General features: G+C 50.8%; 9 protein-coding genes across 9 annotated transcripts; 6 read left to right on the top strand and 3 right to left on the bottom strand.

Moving 5' to 3' along the window:
* Positions 1-283: 283 nt before the first annotated feature.
* Positions 284-3,758, top strand: N7458_003116 (FAD-binding oxidoreductase; the record flags this gene model as incomplete). Its single annotated transcript, XM_056906499.1, has 5 exons — positions 284-631; positions 685-1,379; positions 1,442-1,650; positions 1,704-1,914; positions 2,516-3,758. The coding sequence occupies 5 exons, from the start codon at positions 284-286 to the stop codon at positions 3,756-3,758; spliced, it is 2,706 nt and encodes a 901-aa protein (XP_056770606.1).
* Positions 3,759-4,173: 415 nt separating this feature from the next.
* Positions 4,174-5,965, bottom strand: N7458_003115 (glycosyl hydrolase family 79 C-terminal domain-containing protein; the record flags this gene model as incomplete). Its single annotated transcript, XM_056906498.1, has 6 exons — positions 4,174-4,608; positions 4,653-4,916; positions 4,967-5,190; positions 5,247-5,387; positions 5,455-5,693; positions 5,757-5,965. The coding sequence occupies 6 exons, from the start codon at positions 5,963-5,965 to the stop codon at positions 4,174-4,176; spliced, it is 1,512 nt and encodes a 503-aa protein (XP_056770605.1).
* Positions 5,966-6,699: 734 nt separating this feature from the next.
* N7458_003114 (mitochondrial 54S ribosomal protein bL27m) lies at positions 6,700-7,518 on the bottom strand (the record flags this gene model as incomplete). The annotated part of the gene is made up of 1 exon (XM_056906497.1): positions 6,700-7,518. The coding sequence occupies one exon, from the start codon at positions 7,516-7,518 to the stop codon at positions 6,700-6,702; it is 819 nt and encodes a 272-aa protein (XP_056770604.1).
* Positions 7,519-7,714: 196 nt separating this feature from the next.
* On the top strand, positions 7,715-8,164 carry lcl2 (the record flags this gene model as incomplete). The annotated part of the gene is made up of 2 exons (XM_056906496.1): positions 7,715-7,892; positions 7,971-8,164. 2 exons carry the CDS (start codon positions 7,715-7,717, stop codon positions 8,162-8,164), a joined length of 372 nt encoding a protein of 123 aa, XP_056770603.1.
* A 659-nt stretch (positions 8,165-8,823) lies between these two features.
* On the top strand, positions 8,824-10,583 carry N7458_003112 (scramblase family protein; the record flags this gene model as incomplete). The annotated part of the gene is made up of 3 exons (XM_056906495.1): positions 8,824-9,179; positions 9,237-9,408; positions 9,465-10,583. The coding sequence occupies 3 exons, from the start codon at positions 8,824-8,826 to the stop codon at positions 10,581-10,583; spliced, it is 1,647 nt and encodes a 548-aa protein (XP_056770602.1).
* A 412-nt stretch (positions 10,584-10,995) lies between these two features.
* N7458_003111 (E2 ubiquitin-conjugating protein UBC7) lies at positions 10,996-11,596 on the top strand (the record flags this gene model as incomplete). Its single annotated transcript, XM_056906494.1, has 2 exons — positions 10,996-11,245; positions 11,343-11,596. 2 exons carry the CDS (start codon positions 10,996-10,998, stop codon positions 11,594-11,596), a joined length of 504 nt encoding a protein of 167 aa, XP_056770601.1.
* Positions 11,597-11,864: 268 nt separating this feature from the next.
* Positions 11,865-13,428, bottom strand: N7458_003110 (uncharacterized protein; the record flags this gene model as incomplete). The annotated part of the gene is made up of 7 exons (XM_056906493.1): positions 11,865-12,332; positions 12,394-12,465; positions 12,534-12,614; positions 12,673-12,756; positions 12,826-12,934; positions 13,004-13,070; positions 13,146-13,428. The coding sequence occupies 7 exons, from the start codon at positions 13,426-13,428 to the stop codon at positions 11,865-11,867; spliced, it is 1,164 nt and encodes a 387-aa protein (XP_056770600.1).
* An 898-nt stretch (positions 13,429-14,326) lies between these two features.
* On the top strand, positions 14,327-16,690 carry N7458_003109 (terpene cyclase/mutase family protein; the record flags this gene model as incomplete). Its single annotated transcript, XM_056906492.1, has 4 exons — positions 14,327-14,530; positions 14,585-15,048; positions 15,099-16,544; positions 16,600-16,690. 4 exons carry the CDS (start codon positions 14,327-14,329, stop codon positions 16,688-16,690), a joined length of 2,205 nt encoding a protein of 734 aa, XP_056770599.1.
* A 441-nt stretch (positions 16,691-17,131) lies between these two features.
* On the top strand, positions 17,132-18,556 carry N7458_003108 (co-chaperone SGT1; the record flags this gene model as incomplete). Its single annotated transcript, XM_056906491.1, has 2 exons — positions 17,132-17,947; positions 18,005-18,556. 2 exons carry the CDS (start codon positions 17,132-17,134, stop codon positions 18,554-18,556), a joined length of 1,368 nt encoding a protein of 455 aa, XP_056770598.1.
* Positions 18,557-18,639: the final 83 nt, after the last annotated feature.

Below are 18,639 nucleotides of genomic sequence, written 5' to 3'. Positions count from 1 at the left end.
TCCATGCGCATCCCAAGGATGCTCGGAGTTTCAGATGCCATGGATCAGACAATACTCTACGCAATGAAGGTGCCGAGGATACCCCGGGGTAAATATGATGATCGACATTTTGAGCATCCGATTACGATATGGCGAGCCCCTGGCACGATGATCTCCTCCAGGCAAACATGAACAATGGCCTTCCTAGATCTTTTAAGAGGTCATTCAAGGGCACAAAGATCGACGTATCAAGCATTACTTGATTGTTCGACGAGTTCAATTTCCATCCAGTGACAAGTGAACCATGATGAAAGGTTTCATCTCATTATCCATTTCGGCGTTGGTCCTCTCAGGGAGCGGTATCGCGACTACTTTGGTTGGGTCTACCGTCACTACTCCTCTCAGTTCTTTCGAACTCACCAAGGGAGCTGCATGTGCTTGCAGCAAGCTCTCTCGGGCCTTTTCCGGAATTATCAATCCTAAGAGTGCAAACTATACGGCCCAGGCTGCGGATGCCTATTGGGATGTTCGAGCCGATCTTTCGCCTGCCTGCATCTTTTTGCCGAGTATGGCGGATGAAATCTCCAAGGCCCTTCAGATTTTCCAGACTTGCGACGCGCAGTTTGCTGTTCGTGGTGGTGGTCATATGAATGTGAGTCTCTAAGTTAGCTTGACTGAGTTCGTCCATTTCTAACACCCCGCCAGTATCCAGGATCGAACAATATTGATGGTGGTGTTCTGCTAGCCCTTGAGAAATTCAACAAGGTCAAGGTCAATGCCGAATCCATTGAAGTCGGACCTGGTCTTACTTGGTACAACGTCTACGAAGCCCTCGAGCCATATGGGCGCGCAGCAATTGGTGGACGCTTGAAAACAATTGGTGTTCCCGGTCTTAGTCTCATTGGCGGATTCCACTACTTCAACAACAAGTACGGTTACGCGATGGACAATGTCCTCAGTTATGATGTTGTTCTTGGAAATGGCACTCGGGTCGTCGCAAACAAAACCTCTCACCCGGACCTGTTCTGGACCCTGAAGGGAGGCGCCAACAATTACGGCATTGTGACAAAATTTACTTTGAAGACCTACGCTATTCCCAAAGTCAGCGCAACAATTCAGGTATTTAATGAGAGCGGCATTCCTGGGTTCCTGACTGCGGTCTGCAACATCGCTAGGCTTGACGAGAAAGATCCTATTGCTGCAGGAATGGTTGCAACCGTGCAATATAATGCCACAACTAAAGTCGCGTCAGCTTCGCTGCTTGGTGTCCAAGAAGGCGTTAGCCAGCCTCCATCTCAATTTGCAAACTTCTCTGCCATTCCTGCTATGACTCGGATCAACAATGTTACGACAATGAGACAATGGGCATCGAGTCTCGATACGCCTAAGCAGATGTTCCGGTCAGTCCTTGCATAATTTTCCTGCTCCTCGAACTGACTTCAATCTCTAATATTTCTTGAAGAGTCATGTTCTCTCATAAGACGATGAAGCCGGATCAAGACGTCCTCATTTCGATTTACAAGGCGTGGAAAGATGCCGTTGACCAAATTGCGGACGTTGAGGGTCTTTACCCAACCTTCGTAACGAACGTGGCTCCTGCAGGCGCAGCGCGAGTTGGCCTTACCAACGGAGTTGGCAATGTTTGGGGACTGGAAGCACAGCCTTATATTTGTATGTCCAGGAGAATACCCCAATCACGAGGCTGAAGCTGACCCGACGTGTAGTATGGCAGTTCAGCACAGGCTGGGCCTTGGCGCAAGACGATCTTCGAATCGAAGCTTGGTCACGCCAACTGATTGAACGTCTGAATGCAATCAATATTGAGAAAGGGATCGCTTCGGACTTTATTTATATGGGCGATGCTGGAGAGTGGCAAGATCCATTTGCAGGATTCTCGGCAAAGAATGTCGAACGTATGAGGGAGATCAAGGCCTCGTACGATCCTCTAGGGATCTTCTCCAGACTTAACTGGGGAGGGTTCAAATTGAGTGTTTAGTCAATGTGGATGAGCGAATAGTTTAAGATCCTTGGATATCTAAGTGACTACAGTGGCACACGAGGGACCTTTTGGGTGTGGCATTGTACAAACTGGATAGATTCATTTGAAGTGTGTTTTGACTAGTTCCATGCGTATGTAGTTCACTCCGGGTTATACTTTTAGTAAATTAGTCCTCGACATCTGCATGGTGAACTCTGATCGAAGAACAGAATGTAGTAGACCCTTGATCTGGATATATACGGTTTCCATCCAAACAGCCGAGTGGGGGCTTGGCTGGATCAAGCCCGACCCACAGAACAACCTCAACCTCTTAGCGATCCAGAATAAGTTTCAGCCTGTTCTCCAACTCGCTACCTTGGATTTGTGGAAGCTGAGGAATAAGCTTGTCTCAAAATAGCATGTCTGGTTGCAACAAATTCAACTAACCGTCACGCATGGGAGGCAACAATCGGAAAAACTCATTTTTCCTCTGGACCAACAACCCATCGCAAACCTTCAAAACCCCCATCATTCCTCAAATTGCGAGCTCAGATCTAGTGGGCAACATACCGAAGACAAGAGAAATGGTCTAATCCAACATGGGACCCCGGCGAACACACACCAAGTCCCGAACTGGGTGTCAGTCGTGCAAGTCGCGGAAAGTAAAGGTTGGCACCCCCTTCCCTCCTTCACCTCACATCCAGCTAACGCAGCAATTGGAACGAATGAAAAGTGCGATGAGGCCAAGCCAAAATGCCAGAACTGCGTCCGCCATGGGGTCGAATGTAATTTCAATACTCCTCCAACCACAGCCAGCACCCCGACTGCAGGCCTTCATACTGGATTGAGCCCCTTCGTTAGCGAGGCCACTAGACTGAGTTCTGGTGCCGCAGCCCCTTCCATGGGCATGGCGGAAATGGCCTTGCTGCATCACTATAGCACCTCAACCTGCTTTACGATCTCACGCCACCCTGTCTTACAGACTGTATGGCAGACCACCGTTCCTTCATTTGGATTTTCTTACCAATTTGTTTTCCGCGGAATTCTGGCCCTGGCCGCGTTACATCTGGCACACCTGAAGCCGGATCTTCAGGACCAGTACGTCGATGCGGCTGAATATCATCACAATCTAGCCCTACAGATGGTATCAGCTACTATCCCTCAAATTAATGAAGAGAATGGACCCGCGGTCTATCTGTTCTCCACAATCACTTGCATCATCGGCTGTGCGCTGCCGCGGAAACGCGATGATTTGTGGGTCAGTAACGATAGAATCTTACAGTGGTTGTCTTTATTTCGGGGTACGGTCTCTATCATTACTTCTGTACACGAATCGCTCAAATCCGGTCCTCTTGCGCCCATGTTCACCTTGGGACGGCGGAGAAGCCTTGCCTGGGAAGCCAGGTCGACCGCCAGTCAGACCTTCCTCATCAACTTGCGGCGACTCATCGAGGAGGCAGTTGAGGATCCGATCGATCTGAAATGCTATACAGATGCTATCGATGATCTAGGCAAATCATTCGCGACGATTTTTGAGGTCGGATCCCAGAACTGTGAGACAGCCGACATTTTCATCTGGCTTCTCCGGATTACGGATCAGTTTTTGAATCAATTGCAGCAGAGAACGCCGGAAGCTTTGGTGATCTTTGGCTACTATTGTGTTATTCTCAAAGAGCTTGAGTGGGCTTGGTGGATGCAAGGCTTCAGTATCCATATGATTCGTGCGATATATTACCACTTGGATGAGGAGCATCGCTGCTGGCTGCAGTGGCCCATGCAACAGCTCGGCTGGGTGCCTTGACGAATACAACCATTTTCTGGGCCGGCTCTAGCTACGTTGAGCATATGATGATCTGTTCATACTATCACCCCAATCCCGCTTCGCGACTATCCCCTAGTTTCCACCTCGAACTGCCAAAGCATCCGGCTTGTGGTATCGACTTCGCGAAACCGAGTGAGCTCGTCCAAGGCTAGAGGGACTCATGAATGGAATCGTTTCCATCTTCCCTGGGTATATATTGAACAGCGAGTAACGATTCTGCAAAACACACTATTTCCAGCGCGTCACATGGTATGTCAGCTACATTCTCGGAGATGCTGTTGCCACATCAAACTCTTAATTGAATCTCAATTTCTTCCATCCAATTTCGTATACCAAGAGATTCCAACAAATAACCCGTGCAAGCCTAAGAGTACTGTAGAGGAATTAACACCCATTATTTCTGGACCAACACAGCTTCACCAGCACCAACCAAAACCCTCCTGCCCTGGGCCTTCTCATGAAGCTTATCGCCCACGATGACTCCCTTTTCATTGACCGACTGGCCCCCAAGTGTAATGTTGGTGGCAATTTCGACCCCAGGGCTTGTAAGTCTCGATACCTTTGCCGATTCCCAGCCGTTTGGCAGCTCAAGTACTGTATACGGTCTCTCCTGCTGATCAAATGTGGAGTTCCACATGGCGAGATTTACTGCAACGATAGACTCCAACTTACCAGAGCCGTACACCGCGTAGGCTCCAAAATCAGTCCCGTTGACGAGCACCTCAGTTTGTTTATTACCCCCGGCGAAAACGTGGGCGTTGAACAATGCCGCATAGTAGATCGGGAATACCTGGGGGCTGTATCGTTGAATGACACGGGTAGCCACGAACTGTATGCATATCGGGTTCCCATGTGGAAATGGACGCGCTCAACGCGTAGAGATGACAGGTATAGCACGTAGTCAACGGCCCAGACTGCAGCTGCCATGACGTCGGAGATGTTTGCTGCACCTTGGCAAGAGATTGAGTTGGTTTCTCCCAAAACGTAGGGGATTCCGGACTTTGCTGTTTCGTTGCCGAGGTAATCATGGTACCAGACCCGGGAGAGGACGTTTGTGCGGTCGAAGATGGATGTCTCGATAGTTGGCCCTACGCCTGTGTAATGACAATTGGCTCCCATGTACTGTATCTTGGTAAGCTGTAGCTCGTTTCAGTGCAGCTGAGACACCTTGCCTCATGGTCAGCGACAGCCTTTGCCATGTTAGAGCGCATGCCGTCCGCTTCAGCATTTGCAACGTTCCAGGCAGTAGAGTCAAACACATCACGCGGGGCTTCGAAGGCACAGCCTTGGAAAATCTGGAGGGAATCTGACCCAGTCAAGTTCTGGCTGATTACTTTGGCGTAGTAGTTCCACTGGTCAACGTAATCCTGGAGTGTCCAGTTCGCAGGTCGACGTTGACCACCGGGCCATCCTTGTAGAGCATTAAATTGATGGCTTCGCATCATCGCTGCATTCATCATGACTCACCATCTACTTCGTTTCCTATTTCAAAGCCATACAGAGCATCTCCAATGGCACTGTAAGCAGCATTTGCCTCTAGTACACACTGAGCAAGTCCATCTCCGACGTTGAAGAGAGTCTCGTTGGTAGGGTTGTAAAAGTTGAGGCCTATGCTGACAGAGTCAACATTTAACTATATGAAACAGACACAGCTTATTCGGAAAGCCCCGCTTACCGTATATGTACTGAGAACCTTCCGGAAATTGGTTGAATGACTGCATGAAGGAAGGACCCAGGTACGAATGTGATGGTTGGGTTGCTGCGTCCGAGCTAAAGGGACTAATGATAGCCTCAGACTGGTCTGGATAGTATACAGCAGAATTCTGCGTACTACCACCAACTCGGAATAGTGGAGATTTTCCCGCGATATCTTTCAAGTTCTGAACGACCTGTCGAGAGAAAGTGTTGGGGTGCCTGACCAGCATAGCCAATCAGTCAAGACTCATTTTCACGGGGAAATAAGCCATCGACACTCACGTATCATTGCCACCATAGTCAGCCATGTAGCAGAACTCAATTGAGAATGAATGGTAGTCGGCATCGTGCATCTGTTTTTCCGCACGAGGAGAACGGGGAGGGGAGAGGGAGAAGGAACGCGTGATATTCACATTTGAGCGCGCTGGGCTTGCAATTGCATGCTCAAGTGCGAATGAGATAAGAAGCAATAGACTATTGAGAAATCCCATCTTTCTTGACTGTTGATCTTGTGTCAATGGGTGCAAGAGCCCTCCATATTCGCTGGTACTTATAGTTTCATGGAAATGTCTCGAGATGCTTTCGGGGAATCAGGGTCCGGTAGTGAGGTATTCAAATTATTAGTTTCGGCCAAAGCTCTACCGAGACGTATAGACAGCATCAGTAACTTAAACACCGGCGTAACATTCCTCTGCTGCGCATGTACCTGCACGCTAATTGTAGACGATAACTAAAGCATACCCCACGCCCCCGCTCTCACAAGCGAGAATCCGGGGTATGATAGAACAAGGATCGGGAAATGATCAAATTGTTCAAGTAGCCGATAGCCGTGGCACGGATGTCGATCGAAATTCTGAAGTTTGTTGAATGGATCAAATCCTTGCGTCCTTCAGTTGTCGAGAGGGGTCGAATGATGTTGATTGGAGGGCTTCCGGGTATAAACAATTTCCGTCACTCAAAGCTTCAGATAGATAGCCGCCCTGTCAATCTCAACCGCAAACAGTAAAGTGAAGAGCTGGATGTAAAACACCTAGAACGCGCTAGAGATCCTCAGGTCGCAGGTCGAATCATCCAAAGGTGGAAGCCGGGACATTGGGGAAGATGTTGATATTGTGTCACATACATGTCAAAGATGACTTATGATTTCTATAATACAGAAAAATACAGGAGACCTTCAAATCGCTACTAAAAACCCAAAACCCATGGCTCAAAACGTCATGCACCCTTATTTGGCCTTCTTGGAAGCCTTCTTCTTGCCCTTAAGACTCTTCATCTGGGCAGCACGCTCGGCACGCGCCTGTCTCTTCCTCCACGCAAGCCAACGGTTGTTGCGATCATATGTCTTGGCGCTAATTCCAGCCTTCTCGGCAGCGCGACCAATGACCCAGTTGGCCTCACGATACATGTAACCAGGGCGCAGCTGAGGGCCAGACTCGGCATTGATGGCCTCGACGCTGCCAACCTGAGTGTCATTCCCATCGATAGTGGCGATCATATCAGGCTGATATGTGATGGGTTCCGTTCGTGGGATTGTAACCATGTTCAGCCTGCGCCGACTGGGCGCGTTTCGCGGGTGTGGAAGTTTGCCGTCTTTCTCGAAGACGACGCCGATGTACCGACGTTCGGGGTGGCGCTCAGGGTCCAGGTAATACCGGACATATCCAGCCTGGGTGGCGTAGATGGTGTGGTCTCGTCCCATCCCGCAGTTATCACCGGGGAACCACTTTGATCCTCGCTGGCGGAAGATGATGCATCCGGGAACGACGTATTCACCACCTGAGCGCTTGGCACCCAGACGCTTTCCAGCAGGGTCACGCGAGTGTCGATTGGCAGTTCCTTGGGATGCGTGCGAGGCGAAACGCACTTGTGAGAATGGGAGGAGGGTGCGAGGAATAGAGGGTGTGGTCTTCGGGACGGAGAACGATGCGGTAAGAGACCGTGGGAGGATGGATTGCGGCCTGTAGGCGCTTTGAGCTGATCGGAGTGAGGGAGCAATGGCCCGTTCCAGCGCCCGCATGGGCGCCAGAAGTCTGGGTTGCAACATTGTTGGCAATTGGAGTTGAGGTCGAGATGCGGAGGTGAAAGCTACAAGGGGAACTTTTTCTCGGAGGTAAAGGCTTGGCGTCACGTGCCCAGTCTGTAAACTGGCTTCATCTATAGGCCCCTCTAACCATTCCACATTCATTCGGCAATTTGCTTTTAACAACTCAAAATTGTCCAGGCGGTTTTCCATAACCAATATGCTGCGCAACTTGCTACCGAGTCTGTGGGCTCTTTTCTTGTTGGCCGCTGTGGCCCAGGCCCAGTTCCAATTCTTCGAGCACATGTTTGGCGGCAACCAGCAACAACAAGCCCAGCATCAGGGCTCTCAGAATGTCCCCAGCGATAGCAGTCGGTACCAGAAAATGTGGGCTCAATGTGAGTCCCTTTTACCCAAGCTTAGGGCATATCCATGATCTCGCTTGCAATTTACTGACCACGCATCTACCTATTCAGCGCAATGCAGCAACTACCTTTGCCCTGGAACTCTCGCATGCGTCTCCTTCCCCCACCACTGTCCATGCGCGCACCCTGATGTCGAAGAAAAGGTTGAGCTAGGAGAAGGAAGCGCGATCTGCGTGTCCAAGGGAGGATTCAAGGCTGGTGAGGCGGCCCGAAAGATCGAGCTAGCTCGCAAGGGCCTTCTGTGAGATTGCTGGATGCTAGCGTTGCAATTATATGGCCTATACGCGCTATTCGCAGGACCTCTAAAATTGCAGAATATTTACCCTTGTTCAAGATCTCTTTCCTCGGTAACTGCGGTCACAAGACTTCCAGACATGCAGTTCCAGCGAGGCGCAGCCTCAACTCTATATTGGTATATTGCGCGTTGCCATATCCATGATTTGTACCAGTGAACTATATGGCTGCAAAATTTGCCTAGATACGCAGAAACTACTGGCCGAAGAACGATGAGCTACTTGGAAGATAAATTGCGGAATGATGCTACGTCTATATTGAAAGACAATTTAAAAGACATCCAGAAGACTTCTCAAACGAAACGAAAGTTGGATCGTATTTAGATGGTCTTTTGTCTTGGTCTCTAGATTTGGACGTTTGAACTTTGAACTGCCCCTGTACCAGTTCTTCTGGAAATCAGGTAGTCTGTGTAGGATGCAAAATGGCTTGGGCCTGGTTCTCGTTAAGGTGGCGGTAAATCCGCTTAACCCCGCGGGCGATCTTCCGTCATCGCCAGTGTCTAGCTACACTTGCGGCTTTTTTCCCGCCGTCACCAGCTTCCCATCGAACCCTCCTCGTACTTTTACCACAACAACCAGCATTAAAGACTCAGAGCCATCGAGCCATCGACATGTGGAGCCCGAGGCTCGTTTCCCCTTCGTTAAGAGGCCTTCCAATCCGCAGGCCTCTATCGACTCTTCGCGGCAAAAACAATCGCTTCGGTCCGCGCAGCAGCATCGTACGGCCGGGACGAATTCCTCAAGCTCAGAAATCAGATGAAACGCCGCAGCAACCAGAGACTCCAGTCTCAGAGTCCCAGGATACAGCAAATCCCAACTATGACCCTTCGCAAAATACCCTCCTCGCGCCTGTCTATCTTCCAGAAGACCCCAATGGCGTTCTCAAAGAAACGCATCCAGCGACGAAACTCCTGGCCAACTCAGCATTGGTTGTACAGCGCCAGCTAGAGTTAATGAATGTCATGATGTAAGCGAAATTTGTTCTATATCACACAAGGCTGCAATGCTGACACGTTCCTCCAAGCGGCTTCGAGCAAGCGAACAAGTATGTCATCATGGATGCGCAGGGAAATCACATTGGGTATATGGCGGAGCAAGAGAAGGGCATGGCCAATGCCATGGCGCGTCAATGGTTCCGCACACATCGGAGCTTCGTGACTCATGTGTTTGATAGACATGAGAATGAGGTGCTACGGGTAAGCTGGGCTTCTAATCAATACTATTTCAAGCGCTGACCAACGGACTTCTGCAGTTCAATCGTCCATTCTCGTGGATCAACTCTCGAATTCTAGTCTACGATCCTCTCGATACCAACGCTAGCTCTTCCACATACTCATCCGTTCAAACGACGACTCCAGGTGGCTTGGTCCAAGCTGAGGCTTCATCGAATGCACAAGTCTCCCCGCTCGACTTTGCTCAGATGCGTGTTATTGGTGAAGCGCAGCAGCAATGGGCACCCCTACGGCGAAAATACAATCTGTTCACATATCACCAGTCGCCCAACTCTGCGACGGACATGGGTACTCAGAGATTCGCTCTTGCCGAATCCGGCTTATCAAAACAACAGCAAATGCAGCTCGCCCAGGTTTCAAGTCAGGGTCAAGGTGAATTCAACCAGTTTGCTTACGTCAACGAGCCATTCCTATCCTGGGACTTCTCTCTCCTTTCGGCAGAGAACCGACTGATTGGATCCGTGAACCGCAACTTTGCCGGATTTGCTCGGGAAATCTTCACGGATACGGGTGTTTACGCATTGCGTATGGATTCTGCTGGAGCGACCACCGAGGCATTAGCAAATCAGGGCAATTCCGCCCCTGGAATGACCCTTGATCAACGAGCAGTGATGCTCGCTACAGCCGTCAGTGTTGATTTCGACTACTTCAGCCGTCACAGTGGGTCGGGTGGATTTGGTTTCTTGCCCCTTTGGTTCCCCGGAGTTGGCGGAGAGGCTGCGGCTGGAGGAGCGGCCGCTGGAGAGGCCGCTGGAGCTGCCGGGGGTGCTGCTGCTGGCGGTGCAGCTGCTGGAGAAGCTGGTGCTCTTGGCGAGGTGGCAGCTGGTACTCTCGGACGGGCAGGCGCTGCTGGTGGCATGGCAGATGGCATAGCAGCCGGCGCTGCGGGCGCTGGCGCCATGGCTGGCTATGAAGCCATGCAGAGGGGCATGTCGGCCAACCAGGCTCCTGAGACGCCTGCCCCTGGCCAAGCTGCGATGCCGCCATCCGACCAGCAATCCCCAGGGCAGCCTGGCCAGTCTGAAGACGTATGGGCCGAGGAACCGCCGGTGGACCCTTCGGCTGAAGACGAATTTGTTGATCCGTGGGGTGATGAAGGATCAGATGAAGGAGGTGGGGATGATTTTGACTGGTTCTAACTATCAAATCATTAAGCTTTGTATACTATGACATGATACCTTGAATAGACTCTGAAATTCCAAGGACTATACTCCGTAGATGGACTGTGGAATTACGTCGGGATCCGGCAGTGGGGCGGCCAGCATTGGCGCACCCCGCGAATTGCCCGTTCTGTTAAACCCTCCTTCTTCTCCTGCTTCGACTCTTGTTAATCCACGCTCAAATCTCTATACTTCTGTACTTCAGTCTCTGGTGTGGCTTAAGGTTTTCACTGCCATACTATAGACTTCATTCCGAGTCTCCGTCCCCAACCAGTGCGGAAATTTCCCGACTCGCCACCCGGCGGAATCCAACCCATCCTCCTTGTCGCGTGCAGAACCCACCCACTTCGACCACCTTTGACGACTCTGCCCGATCTCCCCTCTAGCAGTCATGGCTTCCTCGGTCGCCCAGAAACGCCTCTTCCACGAGTACAAGAACCTATCCACAAACCCGCCCGAGGGCATCACGGCTGGCCCCGTCTCGGAGGATGACATGTTCTACTGGGAAGCTCTGATCGAGGGTCCCGGAGGCACTCCCTTCGAGGGTGGTGTGTTCGCAGCTGAGCTCAAGTTCCCCAAGGATTATCCTCTAAGCCCTCCGACTATGAAGTTCGTTGGGGGTGGTGTGTGGCATCCAAATGGTAGGCGTTTGCGAACCCCAGACCACGTCATAGCTCTACGCTATGTTGAAACGCATCTCTTTGAGCCGAACTGACACTCTTTTGATTCACGATATAGTATACCCCAACGGAACCGTCTGCATCTCGATCCTTCACCCTCCTGGCGATGACCCGAACCATTATGAACACGCCTCCGAGCGCTGGTCGCCCATTCAGAGTGTGGAGAAGATTCTCATCTCAGTCATGAGTATGCTCGCCGAACCGAACGACGAGAGTCCTGCCAACGTCGAGGCAGCCAAGATGTGGCGCGAGCGACGATCTGAGTATGAACAGAAGGTTCGCGATGAAGTGCGCAGGGGACTGGGTCTCTAAAATATATCAGACCGGAAGGTGCTGGTTCAGATGAAGAACACGCTTTGATGATTGGCGTCGGGACATGATTTCTTGAGTTTTGCATGGCTTGGCTGGTGATTGTTTCCGTTACACCCTCACTTGTATGTATGTCGAGCATTGGAAGAGAAGAATTCACTTGATATTCCACTGATAGCCTATATTCGTTCGATGCTTGATGGTTGGATACCACCATACTTTTTAAGTCTATAGTATACAGGCTGCCTTTGACCAATATCGCAGACGCTGGTCATTCCTGCCGAAACAATTTTCGATCAATCCACGCCTCAAGCCCGCCATCACGCTCGTAAAGCATCTCAATCTCTGCTTTGATATTCAACAGTAACATACGCTGTAACTCTGCACGCCATTCGGGCTCCGGTCCATCGTTCGACCACACCGGGTTATTGCGAAACATGGCGAGGATCTTCCTTCGATCGCTGGTCGTAAGAGAGAGGATCTCATTAGCACCTGGTGACTCTGATGCCAGTATGGCGTCTGCTACTTTCAATCCCAGCCATTCCAGTCCCGGCAGGCTCAGCCTTGCGTTCTCATGAAGATGCTTGATTGATCCATATTTGCATGTCGACATTATTGCTATTCCATGAGGGTCTCCATCGACCAAGGCATAGAAACGCGGTGGTCTGTCGGATCTGCTGGAAGCGACCCAGAGTTGGTGGACGAACTCGCGAGTGCTGATATCGGGGTACCCTTTGCCCTGGAGGATCAATTTGTTATGAACGGTTTCACACTGACCTGAGGCAATCGTCTTTACTTACAGTTATCAAGATTCCATCACCCATGATGGCCCGGGTGGGATAGCTGCTCCGAACTAGTCGGTGGAAGACTGCCTTCGGTTGAAAGACTAGTCAGCCAATACCCACCCTGTGGCATTGAGTTGGAGTGAGGCGAGACATACCTCCTTTTCAATGATAAACACCCACCGAGCACCGGAGATATCAATCTCGTCAGTGCTTTCAATCCGGGGAATCGTAGTATCCTGCCATATCAGAGTTATGGTCTATTGCAGTAGGTAGGAGACACCGTGGGGCACTTACATGGGCGACACTGGCATCCATGATAATCGATGATTCGCGGCTCAGACGAAAGCACCCAGCAACCAAACCTTTGCCAGCTGCTTCCTAGGGATGAATCGCCATGAGCGGTTTTATTTCCACTCGCATGGCAGGATGGGCCAACGACGGACTTACCACATTCAGTGCTGCTCGGTCGACGCCAATAGTAAAAGCAAGGTCATCGACAACATCATTGACCGTCTGTTGTGATCCGAAATATGCCGGGTCGATATAATATATGTCTCTGAGAGGCGAGCAATCAAAATTAGTCGAGCTCATATCGCCTCGGGCTTGAACTGATATCGGAACTCACCTTTTTGAAATCAACTGTCCTGTTCGCAAAGCTTGATCAACTATAGCCAATACTCGAATGATCACCGCTAGATGTGATGACTATTAGCATCCGTTCAACAGCGGTTCTGGGACGAATATATCACGAAGACCAGTCTACATACTGAATTTCCATGATTCATATGCTGTGCGTCCCGGCCATGAAAATGAGCGGTATGCGAGGTCATTGCGACCTGTCTCAAGAGCCCCATTGCGTGGATTTATCGCACATGTTGCTGCACGTGGCCTGCAACGAAGGGTGATTGATGGTTGCCCTTCGAATGGGTATTGGGTCAATTGGTGGAGGAGGTCGACGAGGACGCCGTCAATATAATTGCGGACCAAACCTTGGCTCTCGTCCAAATTCAGGTCTGAGGGGATTGACATGGACATGGCATTGAGAGCCATTGTCACGGCTGACGCCAATGACTGTCCCAGTGGAGGAGGTGGGATATGGTTGGAAGTTGTCGTAGTTGAAGTTAGGTTGGATAACGTGACAACGTGACCTCCCCCATATGGCCCTCTATAACTACAGGTGTTGCTCAATCATTCACACAAATTGAATGTTCTGAAATGCTGTCGTTTGGCTTTGGATGGAATGAATATGCATGTAGGTACGGTGGTTGATCTTACAATTTGACTTTGTTGAGGATGATCAGTGTGACAGCAATATTGCCTGTGTATATCCCATTTTCATGGCGTACTGAAGTCTCCTTCATAAGTACACCATCCCAAACATTTCCAACAGCCTTAGGCTATCTCGTTCGGTCATGAGAGTATCAAATATGCTTCGAGTTGATAAATCATAGGTACACCTGCTCGCATGTCTTGTTCAAACCCGAGTAGTGCTTTCGCCCATGGACTCTATCTAGGCGCCTCGCAAGTTCCCCGCACGCTGGAATGCGGACCTAGGCATCTGTCTGGTCTTTTGCCGAGTAAACATTAGCATGTCTGGGGTACTCGCTCGAGAGGCTTACATTGTGTGTGCTTTTAGAATATTGTTCCAGGACGAGAGATATATCGTCAAGAGGCCACCACGCAACTGGCATTCATCCACTAACAATTTGAAAGCTATATTTCTATAGATTCAAGTCAACTGCATTTATTGAAGATTTTCTTTTTCTATTCAATAACAATTATCACATGCATAGTTGGGCCTCCTTGTTCTTGGTTATACACGGCAGTCTTGAGACCTGCTGAGTCAGCTACCCCAGGCCCCCGAGATGTTTATCCGCTTTATCGCCAATCGATAGAGCTCCAACATTCGACATCTTTCAAGTTCTCAATTGCCCGAGTCTTGCAGACAATGGCTTCACACATTGGTCCTTGGAGGAGCTCTGCTCAGGGCCATCTGAAGCCCGACAGTAATGGCGACCTCAAGACCGACTATACTCGCTGGCGATTGGTCAATGAGGAAGGTCGCCAGACCTGGCGGTATCTGGAATCCGATGAGGAAAATGAAGCTTGGCCACAGACAATTGCAGACAAATACAACCTTGGGCTGCCAACTGTAGGTCACTGAATCTGGGTGTTTTATTCTCACTTCTAACTTTATATCTTCCAGGGGCTCCCCGAGCTGGCTGAAGCCAAGACACCTCTCCAAGCTGCCGAGAATGGCCTCTCATTCTTCTCGCACTTGCAACTCGAGCCGGGTAACTGGGGCTGCGAGTATGGTGGGCCCATGTTTTTACTGCCAGGCCTGTTGATCACCTGGTATGTGACTAACACCCCTATTCCTCCGGAGTATGCGACGGAGATCAAGCGCTATCTGTTTGCTCGTCAACACCCGGAAGATGGCGGTTGGGGTCTTCACATCGAAGCTCACAGCTCCGTCTTTGGAACTGCCATGAATTATGTGGCGCTGCGCATTGTTGGAGTTAGCGAGGATGATCCTCGTATGATCAAGGCCCGAGGACTTCTGCACAAGTTCGGTGGTGCTATTTACGGTCCTCACTGGGCCAAAGCCTGGCTCAGCATTTTGGGTGTAATGGAGTGGGAGGGTGTCAATCCCGTTCCCCCTGAGATTTGGTATGTCGTCAGTGGAAGTATCATCGAATTACCTCTAACCCCTTGGTCAGGCTTCTTCCCGACTGGGTGCCTTTCGCTCCTTGGAGATGGTGGATTCATATCCGCCAGGTCTTCTTGCCTCTGTCTTATATCTGGTCCAAGAAATGGTCCTTCCCTCTCAATGATTTCACGAAACAGCTGCGAGAAGAGCTCTACACGCAGCCATATGACACCATCAACTTTGCGAACCACCGCAACTCCATTCACCCCGCCGACAACTACTATCCCAAGACTTGGCTCTTGAATGGTATTAACGAACTTTTGGTCCGCATCTGGAATCCGTTCCTTCGAATCAACGCTATCAGTAAGCGTGCCGAGGAATGGACCTGGGAGCTGATTCGCATGGAGGACGAGAACACCGATTACGCGGGGCTGGGACCCGTGAACAATCCACTTAACATGGTCGCCTGCTATATTCACGATGGTCCTGACAGCTACTCGGTTCGCCGACACCGAGAGCGCTTGAATGACTACATGTGGATGAAGAATGAGGGCATGTTGGCCAACGGTACCAATGGTGTTCAGGTGTGGGATACCACCTTTGTCACACAAGCAGTTTCGGTCGCTGGATTTGCCGATGACCCCAAGTGGCGGCCCATGTTGCTCAAGGCCCTGGAGTTTATTGATGACCATCAATTACGTGAGAACGTACCAGACCAGGAGAAGTGCTATCGCCAGCACCGCAAGGGTGCTTGGCCCTTCAGCACCAAGACCCAAGGATACACGGTTAGCGATTGCACTGCCGAGGGTCTGCGATCGACCATCCAACTCCAGGAGATGCACAACTTCCCCAAATTGATCTCGTTGGATCGCCTGAAGGACAGCGTAGATTGCCTTCTGTTGATGCAGAATCCTACTGGTGGCTTCACCGAGTACGAGACCACTCGAGCCTCGCCCAAAGTTGAATGGTTGAATGCCGCCGAGGTCTTTGGTGGTATCATGATTGGCTATGATTATCCTGAATGCACCACCGCCTCGGTCACTGCGCTCTCGCTGTTCAGCAAGTTCTACCCCGACTATCGCGCCGAAGAAATCCGTGCTGCCAAGGAGAAGGCTGTGGGTTATATCAAGCGCGCTCAGCGTAAGGATGGCAGCTGGTATGGCTCTTGGGGTATCTGTTTCACCTATGCTGCCATGTTTGCCCTGGAAAGTCTGGCCAGTGTTGGCGAGACCTATGAGACCAGCGACAATTCTCGCCGGGGGTGCGACTTTTTGATCTCCAAGCAACAGGCCGATGGCGGCTGGGGTGAATCCTACCTTAGCAGCGAGAAGCATGTCTATGTCCAACATGAGAAGTCCCAGGTTGTTCAGACCGCATGGGCCTGTCTGGCACTCATGGAGGCCCACTACCCCCACAAGGAGCCATTGGAGCGAGGCATGAAGCTGCTCATGTCGCGTCAGCAGCGTAATGGCGAGTGGCTGCAAGAGTCCATCGAGGGAGTCTTCAATCAGTCATGGTATGTTTATCTCCGTCCGTGCTTCCATAGCATTTCAGCTGACTTGTTTCTGCAGTATGATTTCCTATCCCAACTACAAGTTCTATTGGCCGATCCGTGCCCTTGGCTTGTACAGCAAACAATTCGGCAACGAAGAGCTGCAGTGATTTTTGAAAAAGAAAGAACGAACAAGCAAACAAAAGTCCGCATCGATCACATGTACTATTCCTACTAATAATCAATAATATTTGGGCCATTGAAGCTCATTGTATACAAAATCACATTTAACAACCTTGGGGATCTCCGCATGTTATGTAATCGCGGCGGGGCGGCGGGGCCGGAGCTCTGTCTAGAAAGCTGTAGAACCTAGAGCTTCTCCTTCTTTCTTATAACCTCTTCCTTTCGCGACTGTCTCCGGATCTCATATGGCAAGGGCCTTGTGGAGGAGTTTCTTCAACCCAATCACACCCCGCTAATACAGCACCCTAGAACGAGTCAACGCCAGTCTGTGCGTTTAGCCAACGATTGGTCTTTCTCCCATCCTTCTTCTCCAAGTCACTCTGTTCTTCCAAAGGCATTGAACCCATTTTTCACCCAATATCAACGCCATGAACGCTGCCGCAGAGGGTGACAAGGCCCTTGCGGCTTCCAACGCGCCACTCGCAATTCAACACTACACCCGCGCCTTGATGGAGCTACCACGTGCCCCATCCTACTACCTCCAACGCGCTATCGCTCGCTCCCGCGTGAAACCAGCAGACGGTGGACCCAAGTCCCGCGAAGCCCTCCAAGATGCGGAGATTGCACTCTCGCTAGCCCGTGAGCGCGGCAAGCGTGAGCTCATTCTATCGGCACAGATGCGCCGCGGCGTGGCGCTATTCCAACTTGAACGCTACGCCGATGCAAAGTTCCTGTTCGAGCTTATCGAGTCCAAAACATCTGGTGAAAAGGAGGCACAAAACAAAGCGGAAGGATTGAAAGCTGCTATGGCTGATGGGGGATCTGGGAGCAAGAAGAATGGTTATGGAGCTGAGCTGCCCATCTGGATGGCCAAGGTTCGCCGCAAGTTAGGAGAACTGGCTGAGGGCGACGAGAAGAATGCTGTCTCTGTTATTGAGTTTCCTACGGATACACGTATACCGACTGAGAAGGAACTCAAGGCCGAATGGGAGAGTCTTAAGTCAGGAAAGGAAGTGGGCGCAGGAGAGAAGGCTGTGCAAGAGAAGGATCAAAAGGATATATCCTCATCGGGTGCTTCCTCGGATCAGACAAAACCTGAGACTAAATCAACAGAGGCTTCCCCTGTTGTGACTGCGCAAAAGGTTCGCCATGAGTGGTATCAATCCCATGACTCTGTCGTGGTGACCCTCTATGTGAAGGGGGTCTCTAAAGATAGTGTGGAGACTGAGTTGAAGGATGACTCGGTATGTTCTATCCTTCTTTAATAAGGTGATTCTAGAGAACTAACAATCACTCTTTAGGTGTCACTGCAATTCCCTTTGCCATCTGGTTCCGGCTACGACTTCACGCTCGACCCGCTGTACGCCCCCATCGACCCTTCCACTTCCAAAGTCTCTGTCATGGGCACCAAAATCGAGCTAGTCCTGCAGAAAAAGGCACCTGGTCAAAAATGGAGTGCCCTCGAAGGATCAGCGTCCAACATCACCAAACTTGCAGACCGGCCTGCGGCGCCGCCAGCCCCGGCGAGCACGGGGCCGGCATACCCGACCTCGTCACGACATGGCGCAAAAGACTGGGACAAGCTCGCATCAACGCTGACTACCAAGAAAGTGAAGGAGACGAAGGGCAAGGCGGAGACTGACGGCGCTGGGGATGCTTCTGATGCGGAATCTGTAGACTCCGATCTTGGTGGGGACGCTGTGGACGGATTTTTCAAGAAACTCTACGCGGGCGCTGATCCAGATACGCGCCGAGCCATGATGAAGAGCTTTATCGAGAGCCAGGGCACGTCCCTCAGTACGAATTGGTCGGAGGTTGGGAGTAAGAAAATGGAGCCTCACCCTCCCAGTTGATTTGATTTGTGGCTATGAGTTTTGAGTTTGGTTGTTATGTTGCTGTCATGAACCCACGCATCTAGCGAAAGGTGTTAGCTTGC

This window comes from Penicillium daleae (genome assembly GCF_028827525.1).
Source record: "Penicillium daleae strain IBT 16125 chromosome Unknown utg000002l_segment0_segment0, whole genome shotgun sequence".
NCBI lineage: Eukaryota > Fungi > Ascomycota > Eurotiomycetes > Eurotiales > Aspergillaceae > Penicillium > Penicillium daleae.
This window is presented reverse-complemented; position numbering and strand designations above follow the sequence as displayed.